At 41.1% G+C, this 15,727-nt stretch overlaps 1 protein-coding gene across 20 annotated transcripts in view; it reads left to right on the top strand.

Moving 5' to 3' along the window:
- LOC309326412 (poly(rC)-binding protein 3-like) overlaps window positions 1–15,727 on the top strand; it is a 183,191-nt gene that overhangs the window by 156,635 nt on the left and 10,829 nt on the right. For 17 of the 20 annotated variants that reach the window (XM_081835093.1, XM_081835089.1, XM_081835086.1 and 14 more), the window contains 6 exons: window positions 1,289–1,417; window positions 2,813–2,956; window positions 4,234–4,290; window positions 4,768–4,843; window positions 6,609–6,661; window positions 9,077–9,246. In XM_081835093.1, coding sequence (XP_081691219.1) covers window positions 1,289–1,417; window positions 2,813–2,956; window positions 4,234–4,290; window positions 4,768–4,843; window positions 6,609–6,661; window positions 9,077–9,246 — 629 coding nt within the window. Of the gene's footprint in view, window positions 1–1,288; window positions 1,418–2,812; window positions 2,957–4,233; window positions 4,291–4,767; window positions 4,844–6,608; window positions 6,662–9,076; window positions 9,247–10,484; window positions 11,845–15,727 lie in introns of those variants that run through there. The other 3 variants (XM_081835091.1, XM_081835092.1, XM_081835090.1) reach the window with 3 other exon arrangements.

Below are 15,727 nucleotides of genomic sequence, written 5' to 3'. Positions count from 1 at the left end.
CCCCCCGTCTCTTCTCTTGATGAAGCAACCAAGGCTGATCCTGTCCCATAGCCGGGCATAAACTCAGATTGGAATGGATTTAGATGATCAGCCTCCAAAAAGGGTTGCATGTTTCCATGTGTGTCTGTCTGTGTTAACTCTGTTATTGTGTGAGCATTCCTCAACCGCTATAGATGCCTGACCTCCAACCCACCAGCTGCCACTGCAGGTTATATAATGACAATGGTTCTCTTTCCATGTCTTCTTCTTGCATTTGATAATTATCTAGTCTGAAGAGGCAGAAGGAGATCACTAGCTCATTACATGACTGGGTTCTTGCAGCTGGTTGTAGGCAGGTACAGAGCACCCACCATTAGTATTCTTTCACCGTTATGAAATACTCCAAATATCATGCAAAACATACGATAAAAGGCAGATATTGAATAATAAAGAATCACTCAGCGAGGAATTGTGTTCATTTTAAGGGCTGGATTTTTTCAGGCACCACCAATTGTTTTTAATTGGTACTTTAATGATTTGTAAAAATCTTAGTTTTAATTACTCTTCCAACTAACTAAAAAAACTGAGGCTGCAATAAATCACCAAAAAGAAAAGATTAAAGATTCAAGGAGAACCATGCAGCTTCCGTAGTAATGAAATACTCTAGGGCTTAAGGATTTGTCATATGAAATTGTTTCCTGGTTTTAAATGACATTAAGTCAGCAGTGTTCCACTGAACCTGAGATACTTGGATGAGGGAGACATGGGTTTGAATCCTCAATGAGCTCAGTGAGTGGCCTTGGGGAAGAGACTGTCCCTCAGCCTAACTTATCTTAGAAGGTACCGTAATTGTGAGAAAATAGGGAGACATTACCTTGAGATCCTTGAAGAAAGAGTGGGATGCAAATTCAGTATGTAGAAAAACCCAAACCATTTAAATTAATGCCAAAGAATTTTGACAAGGATCAGAAAGTGGTGGCAGCAACAGCCAACTTGGAATTTTTCCATTGCTGCGAGGCTTTGGCAGGGGTGGCACAGCAGGCACTTTGGACCGTCCCTGAAACTAGCCCCACTTTGACAGTCTGAACAACAGGGCAAAGTAAAGCCAGGCAAAAGCTTGCAAGCTCCCTCCAGCCATGCACCAGGAGGAGAAAGGCAGTGGAGCGCACAAGGCTCGGAGGAGGCCATTCCCTCCTCACACATCCCTCCTCCATGGGTGAGTGAGATGTCAAAAATGCGCCAGGGAGTGAAACGTTTGCGTGATGTGGTGAGCTGTGCATTTCTTGTAACACCTTTGTTTGTGTTTAAGTCTACAGGAGCCCAAGTGCAAGTTGCTGGCGATATGTTACCAAACTCCACAGAACGTGCGGTGACAATATCGGGCACTCCTGACGCCATTATTCAGTGTGTGAAGCAAATCTGCGTGGTGATGCTAGAGGTAGGGTGCAGTCTTTTAAAATAATGATCAAGAGCTTTTGTTGCAGGCTGTCTTTCAAATCTGAGTAACTGTGATTGAGGGATGCTCAGCTTATTTTCAGTCCGATGCTCTCTTTTCTCTCTGGGCAGCTTTGAGGGCCACGTGCAAATGGGTGGAGCAATGGATGTAGATTTCATATTTGTACCGTAGGCTAGTTTCTACATGCACTCACTCACTATTCTCTAGTCAGACATGTAAGAGGCATTATCAGAGTTCAAGGACAAAACACTTAGAAGTTGGGCCAGTATGGGCCTGGGGGAGAGCTCTGAGGCCTATACAGGGAACTCTGGAGCGTTGCCCTCTGCCATTAGGGCAATATAGCACATAGAATCATAGAGTTGGAAGAGACCACAAGGGCCATCGAGTCCAACCCCCTGCCAAGCAGGAAACACCATCACAGCACTCCTGACATATGGTCGTCAAGCCTCTGCTTAAAGACCTCCAAAGAAGGAGGTCTCCACCACACTCCTTGGCAGCAAATTCCACTGTCGAACAGCTCTCACTTTCAGGAAGTTCCTCCTAATGTTTAGGTGGAATCTTTTTTCTTGTAGTTTGGAACCATTGCTCCGTGTCCGCTTCTCTGGAGCAGCAGAAAACAACCTTTCTCCCTCCTCTATGTGACATCCTTTTATATATTTGAACATGGCTATCATATCACCCCTTAACCTCCTCTTCTCCAGGCTAAACATGCCCAGCTCCTTTAGCCGTTCCTCATAAGACATCGTTTCCAGGCCTTTGACCATTTTGGTTGCCCTCCTCTGGACACATTCCAGTTTGTCAGTGTCCTTCTTGAACTGTGGTGCCCAGAACTGGACACAGTACTCCAGGTGAGGTCTGACCAGAGCAGAATACAGTGGCACTATTACTTCCCTTGATCTAGATGCTATACTCCTATTGATGCAGCCCAGAATTGCATTGGCTTTTTTAGCTGCCGCGTCACACTGTTGGCTCATGTATAAATCTCTTTGACAGCAATTGCAGCTCACAGTTTTCCTGGTTAGTCTTTCTTTTCTACTACCAAGTAGATACTGGCTGTATGTTACATCCCAGTAGCCGGGAACAGTATGTAACAAAAAACTTTTAACATCTATGTATGTAAATGCTACCCTACCATACCTGGCGGGAAACGTGGGGTGTTCAAAACGTAACAATACACCCACTATGGATACACTGTCCAGGGGTGTATCATTACTTTTCGAACACCCTGTACAATTCAGGCATTCAAAACCAGTCAGTCTTGTTTTGAGTCTTTCACTATCACATTTTGGGGATTCTCAGTACTATAACAATAATTTACAAGAAACAAATTTGAATGCATGTTTACTTTCTCTTATTGCCTTATGTTTTCGTCCTCAGTCACCACCCAAAGGTGCCACCATTCCTTACCGCCCCAAACCTGCCTCTGCACCCATAATTTTTGCAGGTGGCCAGGTAAGAGCAGACACCATTTTGACTTCAGCCGGAAACCACACCGTCTTGGCCCAGCCTCAGCCAGCGCCTGTTAGTTTTCAACTTTTACTACTTTTCTGTCTGGTATAGTACTGCTTTTCTGATGTGATAGATGTAATTCTGTTGTTGCTGTCCCCAAATCCTACCTGTGCCGCCCTTAACACCAGCATGCTCCCTGCCATGCCTCTGTTCCTACGACCCCTCCTCCCCCCAACCAGGTTGGAAGCCATGTCTGGAACAGGTTAATTTGGTAGGAGAAGGCTGAGGGTATGTCAGATATGGAAGCATGCAGGACCTGTGCATAAAATAACCCTTGGAGCAGACCACAAGTCACATACTCATATATATGTATCACGTATTAATAATGTCCCAATCCAATATTTTTTAGTTATTCATGCACCAGCATTTCTAGGGATGGAATTCTGTTTTATAAACTTGAGAAATTGGCACTGTTCCAATATTAATGCAAAATATAGATGTGTTTGGCAATATCTCTGGATATAATATAAACTGGTCCAAATCAGAGTTGATGTTAATAGGAAATAACTTTTTGGTTCAACCATTTGAACAATACCAATCTCATATTTGCATAGACAACATTAAATATCTAGGCATATTAATACCACAAGACTTATCTAAATAGTGTCATTAAACATCAACAAAATATATCATGAGGTATCAATAGGCATTGACAGATGGGAGTCATTGAACCTGACCCTGTGGGAAAAAGTCAGTGCTCTTAAAATAAATATAACACCTAGACTAGTTTATATCTTAAGAGGAATTCCAATTCTCATACTGAGCAAATACTTTCACAAAATTAAATCTTTGTTTAGAAAATGCCTTTGGGGCTCTTCAGTTCCAAGAATATCTGTGTAAAAGATGCAAATACTGATAAAAGGAGGAGGATTTGGGATCCCAGATTTAGAATTGTATCACCAAGTGTATTTACTGTCAGGTACCCAATTCTGGGGACCCATAACTGAAAACAACTGTCCAAATTGGGCTACTTCGGAATATTCCTATGTAACACCTTTAGAAACATGGGTGGCACTCCCTGCCACCCACTCCAGTTGCATTACAAAGCACTTTTGAAACAAAAGGGACTTCCAAAAGCAGGTTTTAATATAGTATATCCCACTCCACACATCAAAGAATTGGGCAAGCCAAAGTTTCCGGATTGCAGGTCATGGGCCTTAAGCTTTGAATTTTTTATTCATAAATTGAAGACAAGCACACTCTCTTAAAACATAAAATAATAAATTGAAGCACAAACTATTCTGAAACATGACTGCTGAGAATCTTTAATCTGTCTTTGTCATTTGCAGGCATTCACAATTCAAGGGCAGTATGCCATCCCTCACCCAGACGTGAGTCCAACGCATGTAAATTGCTTTCCGTTTTCTATTTTCTCTTCTATTTGTTCTGGGCAGCATTACTTTCTGAGTATCTAAATGTCAAGGAAGCATCTATGAATGACCCTCCTTAGCAGTGAAACATTTAGTCAAATGCTAGGTTTCTCAGATTCTAACTTTGTGCCAGCGTTGCTATAGAAAGTACAGTGGCCCAGATACAAATGAACCCCCACCCCATGTTATGCATGTTATATATTTTGGTTTTTAAATTGTAAATATTATACAGAACGGTAGTTAAAGATATTAACAGTAGCCATTTACATGTAATAACGGTAGCAATGTAATTTTAACTTACTTTTCTATTAGTAGACTAGAGTGAATGATTTAAAACTTTTTTATTATTTAATTTTAATTAATCCAGTTTTGAAACGTGTTAAGATGGTTTTTTTCTACTCTGAAATAATTCCATTTGATTGGTTAGTTCTAATTTCCCATCCTGCCCTGCAGTTGACCAAGCTTCACCAGTTGGCTATGCAGCATCCCCCCTTTACTCCCCTTGGGCAGACCACCCCTGGTTTCCCTGGTACGTACCCATGACTCCCTGGGGATGTCCTTCTTCTTAACAGCTTTGTTTCCCATGGGCCATTGCAGCATTTGGATCGCTAAATGTCGTCAATGGCCAATGCTCCTTTTGTTTTTACTCATTAATCTGTGTCGGTTGTTACGCTTTCCCCTCCTGTGGCTCCCTTTATCAGATTTCCTTTGTCATCGCTAAACATTTTTGCTTTGTTCTGGGTTTTCATGTGCTTTACCTCAGTTTTACCACCAACTTAAGAACTGGGGTTTCTTTTTTATCAGGCATCAAATGTTGTTATGAGCCACTGAGGATGTGCCATGTGCCTGAAGTTTTTGATGGTTAAAATTGCCCGTTTGCTTTTCAAAGGGAGCCTGTGTAAACTGGAACTAAATATTGTGCGTTGTGGATCATTGATATATATTTTTGCAGATTCAAGTTCTTACTGAATTTCTGTATTAATGAATTACCTGGAATACCTTCTTCTGCCTTGATGATTGAACAAAATGCCCTCTTCAGCCACAAATATATTTTCTTAATGAAGGGTTGTTAAATAGTTGTTGAGCTTTTTTTGGGGGGGGGGGAGTAACGCAAAGTTGTTAAGATTCTTTTAGGAAACTCAAAGTTGTTTTGAGTTTTACCTCAGAATCCTGGACATTTTGCCAATTTCCTAAAATTCTGGACATATGGCAACCTTGACTATGTTTGAAATAATTAAATTTGTTTCAGTGGAATTATAGATTTACGTATTTTCAAAAGACAAGCTCTGCACACTGGCACATACTTTGAATGGCAATTAATAACATTTTTATCACATACATCAAAACGTTTGTGGGAAACTGAATTGTGTACACAGTGTTCACTAAATCAGTTGACATGACATTTATATATTATGAGAGAATTGGCTGAATTTAGACACAACAATCTAATTTAAATGGACAAATTTGTTGGGTACACAAAGAAAATAAAACACCTATAAGCTGTTGAAACATTTGCTTACAAAAAATTAAAATGGATAAAGTAGAACTGACATGGATATATGGTGTATCTGATAAATAAACTTCTTTAAGAAGTACTGCACTCTTTTCCTTATTCTTTTCATTAACTCGCTGCTCCTGAATCTGTTCCTTGTACTATTGTGGACTGTGTAGATCTGTAATTTTGAGTGTTAACACATTAATTGCATTTCCTAAGCACTTCCCTTTTATCCATCCAAATTTAATCTAGCCTATTGCAACCTTAATGGTATTTCGTCCCTTCTCCTTTAAAACACCCTTCTTTCCAACCCTCTGCAAATTGACTAATCCCCTGTATAACATTATAGCTTGCCTAGTTTCTCCCCATATTTATGTATTTTTTCAGTTTTCATATGTATTTTTTGGCTTTAGATTCCCACTTTTTATTTTCTGGAAGTTTGAATTTGAGCCATCTATTTATTTTTTACAACCAAATGCTGGATTTCTAACTCTATTGCTAATTGAAATCTACATTTTTCTATTTTCCTTTAACAGCATCATATATATATGATGAATATATATATTCTTTTGTTATTTTGGTAGGAGCCAATGTCTTTTTAAAAATTACATTCCAATTAGTACATAGCTCTAATATCTGCAGTTCTGGCTTTATTTTTTGTTGAGCTAGCTGCTCAATATTTTTCTTTGCTCCACTTTTTTAAACTAAAAAACTTATGAATGCCACAGTTTTTGCTTCTCCCTGTTTCAAAATCATTGTTGTAATTCTCCCCCCCCCCTCTTTTGTCCTTCAAATCTAGGATTGGATACCAGTACTCCAACCAGTTCCCATGAGCTCACTATTCCAAATGATGTAAGTACACTTAATTTCTCTTCTTCTTGAGATTTGTTTATATCTCTTTCCTATCATAGTTGATATAGCATAGTCGCTCAGAGTGAACTGGGGAGTCCCTAGTTCAGATTTTAACTTAACCATGAATGCAGAGCCATCTGCCCTAGCCAGCTAAAGGAAATACACTTACAGTTTTGCAAGGCAGTACCTCTCTAGATGAGGAACCATGAGCCATGGTTTCCTTCTTTTGAGCTGGGTCTTGTTTATAAAACCCAAGAAAGAAAAGAAAAAAAGAAAAGAAAAGTTCTCCTTTTTATCAAATTCAGGTGAGTCAGTGAGACTAGATGAAACCCAATAAACCAAAGCTTAATCCAGACAAGGTAGAGGTACTGTTAATAGGAGGTTTGTCTGCTCAGGTGTGTGATGTTCAGCTTGTTCAGGGTGAGTGGGTGCATGTTCCCCTAAACTGTGCATAAGTCTGTGAGTACTCCTTGATCTGCTTTCGTCACTGAAGTCTTTGATTGCCTCTCCATCCCAGGCCACCCTTTACTAGGGCTGACCCAATAACAAAACCTGTTGGGCTGGTGCGTCATGAAAAATACCATCTATTCCATCCCATTTCATGTGACAAATTGGAATATATCCTTTAAAATCCACACAGAATTTTTAGAGATCAACTTAAGAAGAAGAAAAAAAACACTTTGGAGGTGATAGTTGTGAGTGCTTGTGAAGTGGTCTGAGATATGAAAGTACTGAAAGGCTTCTCAACCTTGAAGTGTTTACAATTCAGGTAGGTCAGGACATAGAAGTTAGGTATGAAAGGAGTTACAGTGGAGAAAAAGGAGGATAATCTGAGAGGCATGCAGGGGAGGAGGAAATATCTCTGAGGGACACAGTGGTTGTTTTGTAATGGGCAGGTTTTAATGCACAAAAGAGCCTTCAGGGGAAAGTGTGGGAGATTAGGGAGGCTAGCGCGTTCTTTATCAACTGGATTTCCTCTTTTTCTATTGCAACCTTTGAGACTAGACTTGTCAATTCTTGAAAACTCGCAGCCAGGCTGGCTCCTGTGCCTTTTACAATGTGCATAAATCAGCTGGAGTGAGAGTAGGGCATGGGAGCCAATGTGAGCCCCCCCCGCTAATGTCACCCTATGACCCAGGCAGATCAGCAGCAACAACCAGTAAGCACTGACAACCCCATTAAAGATGTAGGAACCTGGTTAGGAAAAAAGTTGGCAACCTTTATTGCTAAGTTAACCACTTAATAGCATTTTCATTTCAATTCCTGTCTTTATTTATATAGAGCTATTAGGGGTGTTAGGGAAGGGGTAGAACCTATGGTGGGGGACACGTCGTGTTCCTTCTTGTGTAGTTTGCCCACCTTTGGCCCTGACCCTGCACTCATCTGTCACCTGTGGCTCCTAAAAGCTGTCAGCATGTGACAGTGGCCACAATCCCAGGAACAGCTTTGACTGGCCAGCTAAACCAGGTAAGGGGAGTTGATGGGTCTCAAACCCTTGGTGAGCTAGGGACTTCCCCTGCATGCAAAGACAGGCTCTGGATGATTGAACAGACAAGACCAAGAGTGGGTCCAACAGTCAAGAAGGCAGTTTCTGCAGGTGCTGTAGGGGAAATGAGGGGCAGGTGGGGCTCGTCCACCTGGGAAGGTAGCCCATCTAGGAGAAAGAAAACTTTGGTCCTAAACCTCCCCTGCCTTATGGGATGTCTTCAGGAGAAGAAAAGTCTAAAGAGTGGAGTAAACCTTACACAAATCTGGAGTGGAGACCTTAAGATTGTTAGATGGTGCATTGTACACCTCCTTCTGCCTACTCCTGCAGCCAAGCTGGTGTCAAACATACTGCTCTACTTTCCCTTGGACCACATCAGCAAGGCCAAGAGGAGGGTCTTGTTGTCTGGTAGCCTGCAACCTCCATACACACTTTGGTGCTACCACAGTGGTTGAAAACTTCACCCTGGTAGGCACACTCCATTGTTTCTGAAGAAAATTGATGCCAGCAACAATTGATGTACAAGATGCTTTGAGAAGTATCTTACACATGACATCCTGCTGTGTCCTAGTCAGTGAAAAAGATGAAGCTAAAATACAATAGCTTGAAAAGCAATCCCTGCAGACTTAAAGCTATTTTGTTCAGTTTTTAGATATCTATACCCCTTGACAAAGACCAGTGAATCCAGATCTGACCCAAGATATTTTGGTGCTTGGGGTGGAAAATCTAAATGGCCACACAGTAGAAAAATATAATTTCTAGTGAAATTAACCACTGTCTGCCCTTTAATGGTACTTGGCTCTGTTGCCTAAGGTCATCTTATCTTAGCCGCTTGGATTGCAGCTTGGATGATAACCCCCCTGTTTGCTGTGAGAAGACTTTTTTTGCTTCCATCTCTTGCCCTAAACTCTGTTTTTGTCCTGTTTTAGCTAATAGGTTGCATCATTGGCAGACAAGGCAGTAAGATAAATGAAATCAGGCAAATGTCAGGAGCGCAGATCAAGATTGCAAATGCCACAGAAGGCTCAGCAGAACGACAAGTAACAATCACAGGATCACCTGCAAACATCAGCCTAGCACAGTACCTCATTAATGCAAGGTAAGTTCGTTTTGTAAGCAAGGTTCTCCGTGAAGTCCACTGTGCTTCATAGTAGCTGATGTAGCTGCCCTGGTTCAGTCCTGTACCACCACCACAACTGTAACCATGTGGATTAGTAAATTAGCCCAAACTAGCCTTTTTAGTAACATTACCTGATTATTATTATTTTTTATAAAAAATTATATTTATGCCCATCTGTGTAACCTACAACCAGTATTGTTCTAATGCTTGGAAGACAATGTCTTTTCCAAAACAGCCTGCTTCCTATGCTGATCGATTCTGCTGTCCAAAATAGAAACAGTCATTAATCAGAAAGCAAAGCTGATATAATTTGCTAGCTAGAAGTTGCTTCAATTGTATAATATTAAACAGATATTTGATTTCAGAGAGGGATTGGGTGTAAAAGAGGAAAATGGCACATGGTGGCCGGGAGCCCTACCCCCGACTCTGGGTTGGAGTGTCTGCTTCCCATTGCATTCTCATTTTGCAAAAATGCTTGATTTGATTCTCAGGTAGTACTTCTGAGCACTGGAAGAAAATATACTGAATATTATACTGTCCAACTCTGCTACTAAATAATGTCAGCACAGAGAATTAAAATATGTACCGTTTTTCTAAAATATCCTTTCTCACGTCAAGCTACCATCTCAGAAATACGTTGTTGTATGTATTCACTCAGAAGATTAAGCATTTCTCACATCAGACAAGCCTCTTTTTCAACTTTTGCATACACAATTCAAAGCATCACTGAGGACACACAGTATTTTTTGGGGGGGGTACCTAATATTTTTTAGGGTGTATGTATGTGCCCTAGGATTCCTTTCAAAATTGGCTCTTGATTTGTGCATCGCTCAGAGTGGACTCCTGATTTGCGCAGCCCACTCAAAGTGCTATTCTGGCAACACTATGAGCCATTTAGTAAGAGATCCTGGGGGGGGGGGCCACTTCTGGATCTTTTTGGGCAGCCAAATATTTGTCTGTCAGTTCTGTGGGCCACCCATAGACCTGACAGTAAATGGAACAATCTGCATAGGCTTACTTTTATGGCAAAAGTATGTGTACTCTTCTGCCAGGTTCAAAAATCAAAGCAAAACTAGAAGTCAGATAAATGTGCTTGTCAGTTTCCAAACTCAAAAACGTTTTCCAGTATTGCCGTCAGCCGTCTATATAATGAGTATAAATCAGTACCTTAAGCCCTGTGATCAAATAAACATGTGTTCCCTCCTTTAACCCTTAAGGATATGTTCTTCTCTTGGTGTTCAGGGATTCCCCACACATCGAGATGAGAATAGACCCCTTCATTTTTAGTTGTAGAAACACCACATGGCATGCATCTGGATCTCTGAAGATAACAATTTAAGATCTTCTGGACAGCTAAAGCATGCAAATAAAATAAAACACTTATTAATGGAGTTGCAGCTTGCTGCTCACCAGATAATGTTTATTCTAGTGAACAAACCTATACCTGATTCACTTAGAAAATCTTGTGAACTCTCATGGTTCTTTTGATGTTTTCATGGAATGGAATTTAAGAGATCATTTAACGCCCTTTGGCAACGAAGACAACTGCTTAGCAGCCCTACACTACCGGATACTGTAGAACCAGAAGGTGGTTTCTTTTGTTGAATTTCTAGGTGGGATTTGTAACAGTCACCTTCTGTTTTTAAACATGTATCTTATGTACATATTACTTATGTGGCAAATGTATCTTCATAAAATGGCTACGATTTATAAATAAAGAGTCTTGAGAGAATGTGCAAGTAAAATACATTCTGAATTTACAAAGGCAAAAGAATGGGGTCTTTCCAATTTGGCAGCTTGAATGTGGCACCGAGCATGTTTTTTGCTCATGGAGAAAATGTTGGGAGCAAGTGGTTGGGAGTTTGGAAGCGCTCTGTAATCAAAGGAGTCATGGAAGCCCTATATTGGGAGTCTCAACAGACTGCATGAGCTGTGAATATTACAAAACTCTGTAGTGATTTGTGGTGGCTTCACCGTAGGAAGGTGAGAAGCTTAAAAGCAGCCACACTGAAGACTGGTGTATAAAGCATTCAGTTATTATCAGATAATACCTAAAAACACACATCTCAGCTTGACAGCTAATTTTTAACACAGCTTATTTTGAATTGAGCAGGGTCTGATGGGCAAGCAGTCTGACCTACTAAACTACTCCAGTGCAAGCTGAAACAAAGGCTAAGAGCTATTTAACTCTTGCCTTCCTATTGTGAGCAGCAACAGACTTTGGCAGACTCTTCCCTTTTTATGTACCATAAAATCCAGAGTCCAAGGACTTTTTAATGTAAAGAGTTCCTTGGTTGTGTCTGAAGGTCATCAAGCAAAGCAAAGGATGGACTCTCAGAAATATTCTGTTATTCACACTGAGACTGGTGGCAAAGAGCCGTTTGCTATGATTTTACAATGTATCTGAAATGCTTCGGATTGTGAATTATGTTGGGGACCTGATAGGAAGTTGTTAGGGGCCAGACTGAGTCTCTAGGACCTGTGTTTACGTTCCTTATGTTTTCTGTAACATTTAAATGAAACAAAATGATAAATGCAGCTCACAGCCATGTGAAATAACATGTTCCAGTGTATTGCTAGCTTCTCCTTCACTGTTTTTTTCTTCATTCTACATCTCCTTTCTCATCGGCATCTCTGACAACTCTGGGAGTTGTCTGCCTCCATAGCATAGAATGCAACTTACCCATGGCTTGATGTCATCCCACTAAGCATTTGGCCACCAGCACCAACCAGTGCACAGAAAGACAACATTATAGGCAGCACATTTCATTAGGGTGCACACCCAGGGAATTTCATTCATTCATTTATTCAAATGAAGAGAATGGGGAGGGGAGAATGACAAGGAGATAAAAGAAGAGGTATAGAGACAAAATGCTAATCAAACAACTACGAGAAGTGTGGGCAAGAAGCCAAAACAGGAGATTTTTCCTTCCGATAAAAATACCTGTGCCAGATCTGGAGGGCTGGGGACAGGATGACCCCTCCCCTTTTTACTTGCTTGCCACAAAAGCAGCCCCTCACCCTACAGAGCTCTCTCCACAAAAGGTGGTAACCGGAGCTCAGGCAGAGACAGGTGCAGGCAGAAGGAAAAGGCTGAAGTGGCTCAGCACTTTTTGTCTGCCGGCGCTGAAGCCAGTCACCCACCATGGCTTCCAGAGACAGTCGCAGGCAGAAGCTGCAGATCCATTCCAGTCTTTTTATTCTGTCTGTGTTTCTCTCTTTCTGTGATCCCTGCTTTTAAAAAAAATATCTATCTATCTATCTATCTATCTATCTATCTATCTATCTATCTGGGTGTGCTTGGGCACATCCTGCACACCCATTGCACACATAAGGACATGAGGACATTAGGTACCTTCTACATGTCACAGAGAACAAAACAGAAACTCAAGGATTTCCATTTTGGGGCAGCTACCCTGAGCTCAGTGCTGTGTAGACGTGTGTGTGTGTGTAAGCATACTCACACATATCCACACACACAATCAGGATATTTATTTATCCATTTATTTTTCACATTAAGTATTTTCAGACAGGAAATTGTTGCTTTTGGTTGAAAACATAATATCATTCATAAACATGTCAACACCATAACGTGCAACTTTATCCTGTGCAAATTTATTCAGAAGTAAGTTCAATAGGACATACTTCCAAGGACATTTATTTGTTTTTGGATCATCTTTCAGGACATAGCCTTCACAAGGCAACTTCCATTAAAAAAATATTATATAATAAAAGGTGCCATTAAAGTAATATGCCTAGAATTATATCCTTGAGCCTGAAATCCTTTGGCTTCTGGGAGGGTCTTGGAGCTCCAGTCTCAGAGAAGGAGATCTAGTGTTGGATTGTCCCTTCCTGCCACCACAGCAGCATCCACAGTTCTGGCCAGAATCAGTATCAGAGCTCTGACACCAAAAGGGCTAAAAAGGGGCTGTGGGGCAGTTCTGGAGGATCCATAGCCTTCCCTATCTCCCCAAACCAGGGGATGCAAATGGTTTTTAAAAATAGAGATATAGGGACAGAGAAGGGCAAGAGTGTTCCTCCCACATCCTGCCAGCTCAGCATGATGCAAGAGAAGGAGGACAAATTTCTCTTCTGCCCTAGGCTAAGGCTGCAATCCTAAGGTGGGACAGGGAGAATCAAAGAGTGCAGTAAGGGGGAAAGGAGTGCTCTTCGGCTCCTCTGTCCTTTTTCCAGTGTTTCTTTCACAATTTCCCTTCCATTGCAAACAAGGGAAGGAAAATTAACTACCTGTTGGCATATTTTTCTCCCTGGTCTGAGGGCTTATTGGGGGGCTTCCTCCAGAGTCATGCCTTCCTCCAGCACCACACCGTTTCCTGCCCTCCTTCTGAGTTCGAATCTCCCTCTCCATCCTTTCACCCTTCAGTGGCGTCCCAAGGAACAAAAGATTGCAGGGTCAAAGGAAGACAAGTATTTTCTAATATGAAAAATTGGCAGATTCTGTGCAAAGCAGGATATTGCATTCAACATATTTCTTTCAACCAGTGCACATTTTCTATGAAAAGAGGCTGTGAAATGTTGTAGCCTTTTTCATGCTTCCTTTGTCCCAGTTAAGATAAGGGAAGGGGGATCTCCAGGTGTCCTTTGGACTCCATCTCCCATCAGCCTGTTGTCAGAGGTGATGGCACAGTAGTCCAACATACATCTGGAGACCCAGGTGAGCCACCCCTGCGCTAAACCAGGAGGCAGCGCCATGAGACCAGGCCACAGCGAATCTCAAGCTCCTGTGCTCCACTCATTCTCCTCCCTCATCCACTTCTTCTCATTGTAGTGGTCATTTTACATTTTGTCTAAATACAGAAAAAATAGTTTTGTACAAATCAGCTAGCACATTGAAGCAGAATATCAAACCAGGTTCAGACTTTAAATGCCCTTCCCTTAAAGAAGAGGAGAGAGGAAAAGGGGGCTTATCTGTGTAGAATGGCTCATGCCGTGTTTGCATCAAGCTTTTCTGCTGCATTATTGCCCATGTCAAAGTTTATAAACCTTTCTGGCTAGAATCCATAGAAGTTCATAAGACTGCATGTTTGCATGGAAGATATCCTAAACAAATTTTTTTTAGACTAAGCTAGATCTCTGTTAATTCTCTGCTGCCAGGTTGCAGAGAGTGAGTACATCATATTGAGCTGCAACTGAAATGCAGCTGGATTTGAAATACAGAGAAAATACTGCCTTTTTCCTTCTGAAGCAGGCACCATTCCCAGAGACATATTGATATGACAGCAAGGTCCTGTAAGGGACTAGGCATGCTCTGACTGAGGGTGGAATAATGTGCAATGAATTCCATTATCCCATCATACCCTGAGAGGGATTTGTCTGAACTTTCAAGGTCTTGCCTTGGATTTTACCAACCTAATCCAAATTCTAATTTGGTTTACAGAATATTTAATACAGGTGAGTGGTGATACATGAGGAGTCTCCTGTCATGCTCTAATGGGCCACAGTTCTTTATATGTATTTGCTACTACAAATTAACACGGACATTCTTCTGGAATTCTTCAAATGCCGAGCTGAACATCTAGTTCACAGTGACTGTTCACAGTGACGGCAAACAAACTATGTTATATGGGACTGGAATAATACAAAAGCAGCAAATGTTGATTTTCCAAAATGTCAGCTGCATAGATCTATTTCAGAATAAATCCAAAATATAACTGTAAAGCCACAAATATGTATGTTAAAGCTATGCAAGCATTTTGTAAAATATCCCACATGATCATTACCTAACAAGATGATTCAGCCAAGTTTAGATTGGAAAGGGAGAAATGTCCCATTGTTTATCTTTCCTCAGCGAGTAATTCAACTAAATTCTCATATAGACAATTGTGGTGTAATCCCACTGACTGCTCTAACTAAAAGGAATGCAGTCTAATAAGTATTGTTTTTCAGTAAGGCTGACTGAAAGTGTTCATGTCCATAGCTTCAATTTTGTAGCTGGAGTTGCTTTCTATGAAACTCAGGGTCTTTACAAATGTTACCAAAAAAAGAACAGAAAAGTGGAGTCTCCTGCTCTTTGACCATAAATGCTGCTAGCGCTCACCTCTTTGTGAGAGGGAACAGTTCCAACACTTCCAAGTGTTTACTCCTCTGGGGTTGAAGCTCCCAGAATAATTTTTTGATGGATGCCTGTATATAAAACATTTCCTTAGCCAGCCTGTAAAGGCCTGGACAACAGTTCCCAGAATCATTCTCTGAAAATGTACTGGGAGTGATACACACACAGTGTGTGTCATAAGGTGCCTCACCCAGATGTCATTATTCCTGACAGATCAGTTGGTGATGCAACAACTTCCAGCACCAGGCCTTAAGTGACACTCCATTACAAACCCATTAGTCATCTTTTCTCTACTAACGCTCCTTTCAAGAATAGATGACGGAAACCTGGTAACTTTAATCAAGGAAGTCACATACTTACCGTTAACAAAATCTCTGTGATACAGCC

The sequence above is a fragment of the Podarcis erhardii genome (genome assembly GCF_964252035.2).
Source record: "Podarcis erhardii genome assembly, chromosome: 13".
Classification (NCBI taxonomy): Eukaryota; Metazoa; Chordata; class Lepidosauria; order Squamata; family Lacertidae; genus Podarcis; species Podarcis erhardii.
This window is presented reverse-complemented; position numbering and strand designations above follow the sequence as displayed.